At 40.3% G+C, this 8,741-nt stretch overlaps 1 protein-coding gene across 3 annotated transcripts; it reads left to right on the plus strand.

The window, feature by feature from the left end:
• The first annotated feature begins 304 nt into the window (after positions 1–304).
• Positions 305–8,272, plus strand: LOC122935078. Of its 3 annotated transcripts, none has more exons than XM_044290814.1 (4): positions 305–337; positions 1,253–3,594; positions 5,889–5,918; positions 6,826–8,272. In XM_044290814.1, exons 2-3 carry the CDS (start codon positions 2,875–2,877, stop codon positions 5,895–5,897), a joined length of 729 nt encoding a protein of 242 aa, XP_044146749.1. In that variant the 5' UTR covers positions 305–337; positions 1,253–2,874; the 3' UTR covers positions 5,898–5,918; positions 6,826–8,272. The 3 variants fall into 3 exon arrangements, with proteins under 3 accessions (XP_044146749.1, XP_044146750.1, XP_044146748.1); XM_044290815.1 differs by lacking the exon at positions 305–337 and adding an exon at positions 611–1,213 and having other exon boundaries at positions 2,582–3,594; positions 5,889–5,923; XM_044290813.1 differs by lacking the exon at positions 305–337 and adding an exon at positions 611–1,213 and having other exon boundaries at positions 2,582–3,594.
• The last annotated feature ends 469 nt before the right edge of the window (positions 8,273–8,741 follow it).

The raw sequence follows: 8,741 nt of genomic DNA on the forward strand, positions 1-8,741 counted from the left end.
GCACAGAATCATAAGTACAAGTATCTCAATTTATAACACTGCACAAAGTTGGTTCAGTGACATGGAAGCATAGAGGGATGAGAGGCTGCAGGAGATTTCCAATGGTGAGCAAGCTGACATAGTGAGAGGGTTTCTGTGGAAAAAAGATTCAAGGTTAGAGCATATTTTCTACCTGAGTGATGTATGGCTGTGTTCTGGGGCGCTGGATGCAGGTCTGACCCACTTTCTGCCTCGGTTTAAGTAATCCGAGAGGATCAGAGTTCCGGTCATCTGACCGGAAGTGACGTAGTGTGTGTCTCCTCTGCAGACTCACTGAATTGTCTACAAGCTGACGAGGGTGAGGTATTAGTCTCCCCCTCCCTCCCAAACCCTTCCCTTTCCCCCCCTCCCCTTTCCACCCCCCCTTCCCCTTCTACTCCCTCCCCCTCCATCCGCCTGACCGAATGAGTATGTCCAAATTATTGGATATATCCCATGATGTACTTATATGATTTAACAGCCTCATCTATTTCCATATATACTTAAATAGGCTATTGCTCTTCCCTATATACATCCATGAGATCCCATATAATCCCTACAACCAGGCGGAGACACACCACTAACTCACAACATCATTACAACATCAGATATCTGCAATGACACGATATCGCCATTACATGCATAATATTTACATATATACATATGTACATATAAAAACAGCACTAACTATCTACCTAACAACTTCTCCATACTGCCCTGACAGGTTTATCCTTATCATAATATTACCTATATACATAGTCCTCCATATACCCATCTTCCCATTCCCTTTTATCATTGAATTTCCCAATAAATATAAACTCTCCTTATACTTCTGTATTGGATCCATATTTGTCACAGAGATATACATACTCTGTACCCAGGTGACAACTATACCACATGTTGCTACTTGGAACGCATACTTGCGCTCCATCTACCCACCAGCCATGCTCCACACTAATACTTCCGCCATATGGAACGCATAAATGCGCAAAAATGCGCTCCATTCTACTCTCCTTTTAATCAGCCACATTATCAGCAGCACTTCCGGTATTTGGAACGCAAACTTGCGTTCCACACACTACGTCACTTCCGGTCAGATGACCGGAACTCTGATCCTCTCGGATTACTTAAACCGAGGCAGAAAGTGGGTCAGACCTGCATCCAGCGCCCCAGAACACAGCCATACATCACTCAGGTAGAAAATATGCTCTAACCTTGAATCTTTTTTCCACAGAAACCCTCTCACTATGTCAGCTTGCTCACCATTGGAAATCTCCTGCAGCCTCTCATCCCTCTATGCTTCCATGTCACTGAACCAACTTTGTGCAGTGTTATAAATTGAGATACTTGTACTTATGATTCTGTGCACTTGAATACTGTGGTACATACGAACGATGTATAATATGCCGCTTGTGCCCCCATGCATATGTGAATGTTATAGGTGATACCTGATATATACCAAATGTAAATACCGCACGGCCTGAGTACTCTGTGATATGCTACATAGAGGATTTACACATTTTTCAAACAAAATTATTATACCAATGGCGTAGTCGTACAGTGACTCCCCCATATCCGACTATAGAATATGTCCTCGATTCAGCATATACCAGTAATACTCGGTGATACACGTGTGATACCACAGTAATGTTATAGGTGATACCTGATATATACCAAATGTAAATACCGCACGGCCTGAGTACTCTGTGATATGCTACATAGAGGATTTATGCATTTTTCAAACAAAATTATTATACCAATGGCATAGTCGTACAATGACTCTCCCATATCCGACTATAGAATATGTTCTCGATTCAGCATATACCAGTAATACTCGGTGATACACGTGTGATACCACAGTAATGTTATAGGTGATACCTGATATATACCAAATGTAAATACCTGAGTACTCTGTGATATGCTACATAGAGGATTTATGCATTTTTCAAACAAAATTATTATACCAATGGCATAGTCGTACAATGACTCCCCCATATCCGACTATAGAATATGTCCTCGATTCAGCATATACCAGTAATACTCGGTGATACACGTGTGATACTACAGTAATGTTATAGGTGATACCTGATATATACCAAATGTAAATACCGCACGGCCTGAGTACTCTGTGATATGCTACATAGAGGATTTATGCATTTTTCAAACAAAATTATTATACCAATGGCATAGTCGTACAATGACTCTCCCATATCCGACTATAGAATATGTCCTCGATTCAGCATATACCAGTAATACTCGGTGATACACGTGTGATACCACAGTATACAATATACCATGTACCAATTTGAACCCTGTCACTTCCACTATTATTACACTGGTACTTTACTATTTTTTACCTTTATAAACCATACGCCACGGACCCATCGTATTTGCGTCTATGTATTTGAATATTTATTACGTTATTGGACACCATTTCTCTTGCTGCTACAACCGTGTTCAATTTGACTTGTATATATCGACATTGATTTTTGTTTCACTATGATGATGTAACGTTATCTCTGCCATCCGAATAACCCTGAACATGTATCCAATATTATTCCAGATAATATGACCACTGACGAAGGTCCACCGTGACCGAAACGTTTGGTCAGAAATATTCTGTTGTTTAATGCTCCTATATATACCACGGGCGAATGGATGATGCAGAGATTAATTCATGAAATAAATTTCATTTAAATTGCAAAAAGAACCTGAGTGCCTCAATACTTCATTCTCATGATAAATGGCTTAATAAGCCCTTGATTGGCACCGGTGACACACTTGAATAGAGTGCGGTTCCTCACTGTATTATAAGATTACGCAAATTCTGCGGGATACCAGCACCTTCGAACAAGCATGACGAATACCTTTTCATATGACACCATTACAGCAGAGAATATATTGTCGAGGGTAAATTTACCCAATGAGTTCCTGCTTATACCAAACCATGAAATGAAAATTCGCGAATACGAGCGGGATCGTAAGCGACTCATCGGATGGGAACTTCACTGCAGTACACTCACTGAATACTATAAAAACAAGCGGATTCCAAGAGGCCTGAGATCTCATCTCCGACCTACACTCTTCTCAGAGAAAAAGGAATTTTGCGAACGCTTCGAGAGCATTCTAAACAAGTGTTCTCTCGATTTGATCTTACTAACTATAGAAGAACTACAAACGTCAATTGGCGAATTAGCCACACAGATCAAGACAACCGAAGACCAGCTGACTTCAACTACACCGGAAGAAGAACTCTCTAAAACCAAAGAAAGGATTAATAAACAACTACAAGAATATCAAAAGTACGCGGAACAAGGAAAGAGACAGAAATTTGTACGAGACGCTGAAGATTACAAATTAGAGAGAGTCTACCGCTGGAAGGGAAATCAACAGCAACAATATTACAGAGGATACAGACATCCACACTACTCTGGTTCTTCGGCATCAGACAGCGATAGATCCGGACATCACGAACCTCGTTTTTTAGGCAACGCCCCACGGAGGGGCAGATCAAGACGCGGAGGACCAGGCGGGGCGGGAGGAAATCAAGAGGGACGCATACAGACACGCTCCCAGGTAAGGAAGACAACCTAGTCATCAACATTTCATCCATTAACCTATCACCCATACAGATTACAGTCCTACAAAAGGGCTTATCATTTTGTCCCACACCCACACTTAACACGTTCTTATTAGAACAAGAACTACAGAAATTTTACCGGACAATAAGACTTAAAGCCCATTTCCAGGGACTAACACCGGAACATCCCATCCCCGCCACGGAACCAGGACCATTGTCCATCAAAAACTTGGGACTCAGGAACAAGAGTTCCTTCATGCCCCCAAAAAATCAACATCCCATAGAGACATATATCTCCCTTTCTCAGAAATTAGTAGGTAACATTCTTAAGGCAAACACGGAAGGCCAATTCAAACATACCAACAATTTATCTCAAGAAGAGAAAATAGCTCTTAATTCATTACAATTGAATAAAGACATAATCATTAAACCGGCGGACAAAGGTGGAGCCCTTGTCGTCATGGACAAGGGAGACTATCTGGCGGAAATCAATAGGCAACTTTCCGACACAGAAACATATGAAATATTACCCAGAGATCCTACTTCACGCATACAAGAGTTGATTTCTCACACTATCAATTCATATTCAACACTAGGCGTCATAGATCCCAAAACCGTCATCTTTCTTACGAAAAGAGATCCTATCACCCCAGTATTTTACATCCTACCCAAAATCCATAAAAATTTGACAAAACCTCCAGGACGCCCTATTGTTGCTTCTACTGAGTCCATCTTTTCCCCTCTGGCCATTTACCTAGAAAAAATTATGACCCCCCTGATTAAAACATCCAGGTCCTTCATACTTGACACCTCCCATTTTCTAAAAAAATTACAAGACATGGACAAATTGATAGACTGTAACCTATTGACACTAGATGTCAACAGTCTATACACTTCCATTACACATGAGAAGGGTATACAAGCCACTGCAAAACTCCTCAATGAACAATCCAACCTTAGTAATTTACAACAAGAATGCTGCCTAAAACTATTAGAGATCATACTTACAAAAAATTTTTTCTTATTCGGGGATACCTATTATGGCCAAAAGATAGGTACCGCTATGGGATCCAACGTGGCCCCGCCTTATGCTAACGCGTTCATGATAAAATTTGAGGAAGATTATGTCTATACCCACCCCCTGTTTCAACAACATGCCCATATATGGCTTCGCTTTATTGATGACATTTTTTGCATCTGGAAGGGTCCGATATCCACCATAGACGATTTCATCACAGATCTCAACAATACTTATAGCGAATTGGGGTTTACCTCACACATCAGCAAAAAGGAAATTAGTTTTCTAGATACCCTGGTCAGGATTGACCAAGCAGGATCTATAGACATAGATCTATACCATAAACCCACGGACCGGAACAGTCTCCTCCTTTTCAATAGCTGCCACCCTAGAGCCACAAAAAAATCGTTACCACGTTCCCAATACACACGCGTTGACCGTATTGTTACCGATATCACCATGAAAAACACAAGATTTGATAGCATGACTGACAGATTCACACAAAGAGGCTACCCAAAGGCTATTCTAAAAAAAGCCCTTCATGATCTAAAGAATCCATCTACACCACCCCAAACCAAACAGGATAACTCCAATAGAATAGCGTGCGTAACTACTTATCACCCCCTTATGCCCAAAATACAACAAGCTCTCAAAAAAAACTGGTCACTACTCACAAAAGCGCATCCGGAAATCAAAGAATTCGAACAACAACCATTAACCTGCTACAAAAGACCACCGAATATAAGGGACAAACTAATCAAAGCCGATATAGGCAGCTTCACCAGACTTCCGAAACAAACCTTTTTACGTAGTAGGAGACAAGGAACATACCCATGCTTACACTGCGCACATTGCTCTAGTGTAATCAAGGGAGAATATGCCACACACCCACGTACCGGAAAAACCATTGCGATAAAAGGTTTCTACACTTGCGACTCGAGCTTTGTCGTCTATCTCTTAAAGTGCCCATGTGGCCTCGGGTACGTCGGCGAGACAACACAGCACATCAGGGACCGGATAAGCAAGCACAAGTCCACAATCAGACTAGGACATACTTTCTTACCAATACCCAGCTCCGCTTTCAAATCCTGGAACAAACTGACCAACCAAGGAGAGGTGGCAACAGGACACTTCTCCTTAAACAGAGAGAGGCTTTCTGGATCCACAAATTGGGGACACTGGCACCACACGGATTGAACCGAGAATGTGACTTCTTCATAAACCTGTGATATTTTGATGTATATTGATATGTATTTCTTCTCTCCTCTGCAGACTCACTGAATTGTCTACAAGCTGACGAGGGTGAGGTATTAGTCTCCCCCTCCCTCCCAAACCCTTCCCTTTCCCCCCCTCCCCTTTCCACCCCCCCTTCCCCTTCTACTCCCTCCCCCTCCATCCGCCTGACCGAATGAGTATGTCCAAATTATTGGATATATCCCATGATGTACTTATATGATTTAACAGCCTCATCTATTTCCATATATACTTAAATAGGCTATTGCTCTTCCCTATATACATCCATGAGATCCCATATAATCCCTACAACCAGGCGGAGACACACCACTAACTCACAACATCATTACAACATCAGATATCTGCAATGACACGATATCGCCATTACATGCATAATATTTACATATATACATATAAAAACAGCACTAACTATCTACCTAACAACTTCTCCATACTGCCCTGACAGGTTTATCCTTATCATAATATTACCTATATACATAGTCCTCCATATACCCATCTTCCCATTCCCTTTTATCATTGAATTTCCCAATAAATATAAACTCTCCTTATACTTCTGTATTGGATCCATATTTGTCACAGAGATATACATACTCTGTACCCAGGTGACAACTATACCACATGTTGCTACTTGGAACGCATACTTGCGCTCCATCTACCCACCAGCCATGCTCCACACTAATACTTCCGCCATATGGAACGCATAAATGCGCAAAAATGCGCTCCATTCTACTCTCCTTTTAATCAGCCACATTATCAGCAGCACTTCCGGTATTTGGAACGCAAACTTGCGTTCCACACACTACGTCACTTCCGGTCAGATGACCGGAACTCTGATCCTCTCGGATTACTTAAACCGAGGCAGAAAGTGGGTCAGACCTGCATCCAGCGCCCCAGAACACAGCCATACATCACTCAGGTAGAAAATATGCTCTAACCTTGAATCTTTTTTCCACAGAAACCCTCTCACTATGTCAGCTTGCTCACCATTGGAAATCTCCTGCAGCCTCTCATCCCTCTATGCTTCCATGTCACTGAACCAACTTTGTGCAGTGTTATAAATTGAGATACTTGTACTTATGATTCTGTGCACTTGAATACTGTGGTACATACGAACGATGTATAATATGCCGCTTGTGCCCCCATGCATATGTGAATGTTATAGGTGATACCTGATATATACCAAATGTAAATACCGCACGGCCTGAGTACTCTGTGATATGCTACATAGAGGATTTACACATTTTTCAAACAAAATTATTATACCAATGGCGTAGTCGTACAGTGACTCCCCCATATCCGACTATAGAATATGTCCTCGATTCAGCATATACCAGTAATACTCGGTGATACACGTGTGATACCACAGTAATGTTATAGGTGATACCTGATATATACCAAATGTAAATACCGCACGGCCTGAGTACTCTGTGATATGCTACATAGAGGATTTATGCATTTTTCAAACAAAATTATTATACCAATGGCATAGTCGTACAATGACTCTCCCATATCCGACTATAGAATATGTTCTCGATTCAGCATATACCAGTAATACTCGGTGATACACGTGTGATACCACAGTAATGTTATAGGTGATACCTGATATATACCAAATGTAAATACCTGAGTACTCTGTGATATGCTACATAGAGGATTTATGCATTTTTCAAACAAAATTATTATACCAATGGCATAGTCGTACAATGACTCCCCCATATCCGACTATAGAATATGTCCTCGATTCAGCATATACCAGTAATACTCGGTGATACACGTGTGATACTACAGTAATGTTATAGGTGATACCTGATATATACCAAATGTAAATACCGCACGGCCTGAGTACTCTGTGATATGCTACATAGAGGATTTATGCATTTTTCAAACAAAATTATTATACCAATGGCATAGTCGTACAATGACTCTCCCATATCCGACTATAGAATATGTCCTCGATTCAGCATATACCAGTAATACTCGGTGATACACGTGTGATACCACAGTATACAATATACCATGTACCAATTTGAACCCTGTCACTTCCACTATTATTACACTGGTACTTTACTATTTTTTACCTTTATAAACCATACGCCACGGACCCATCGTATTTGCGTCTATGTATTTGAATATTTATTACGTTATTGGACACCATTTCTCTTGCTGCTACAACCGTGTTCAATTTGACTTGTATATATCGACATTGATTTTTGTTTCACTATGATGATGTAACGTTATCTCTGCCATCCGAATAACCCTGAACATGTATCCAATATTATTCCAGATAATATGACCACTGACGAAGGTCCACCGTGACCGAAACGTTTGGTCAGAAATATTCTGTTGTTTAATGCTCCTATATATACCACGGGCGAATGGATGATGCAGAGATTAATTCATGAAATAAATTTCATTTAAATTGCAAAAAGAACCTGAGTGCCTCAATACTTCATTCTTATCTACCGGTAATGGCATAAATATCTAATTTGTGGAACCAAACCTCTAGGACCTTCATTGTTGGGAAAATGGAAGTCAGATGAATGTGCCACGCTATATCCATAACTTCTTCATGGCGTTCTTTTTACTCACCCTTCATTTTCCAGAGCAGTTTAAGAAATTAATGCTGAATCCATCATTTCTGGTTGACACTTGTAATAAATGAGGCTCATTATCTTTTTGTTAATGTTATTTTGGTGATTTAATCATATTTATTTTTTATAGGATGTAATAATTCTCAAAAAAATAAATTCTTGCACGTGTGCACACTTCCATGTAAACTAAAGTGCTAAAATTCATATTCATAATATGCTAGAGAAACCAAATGTAACTTATTAATTAAAACATCTTATGATTTTTTGTATACGCTAAAAG

Source organism: Bufo gargarizans, chromosome 4 (genome assembly GCF_014858855.1).
Source record: "Bufo gargarizans isolate SCDJY-AF-19 chromosome 4, ASM1485885v1, whole genome shotgun sequence".
Taxonomy (NCBI): Eukaryota; Metazoa; Chordata; class Amphibia; order Anura; family Bufonidae; genus Bufo; species Bufo gargarizans.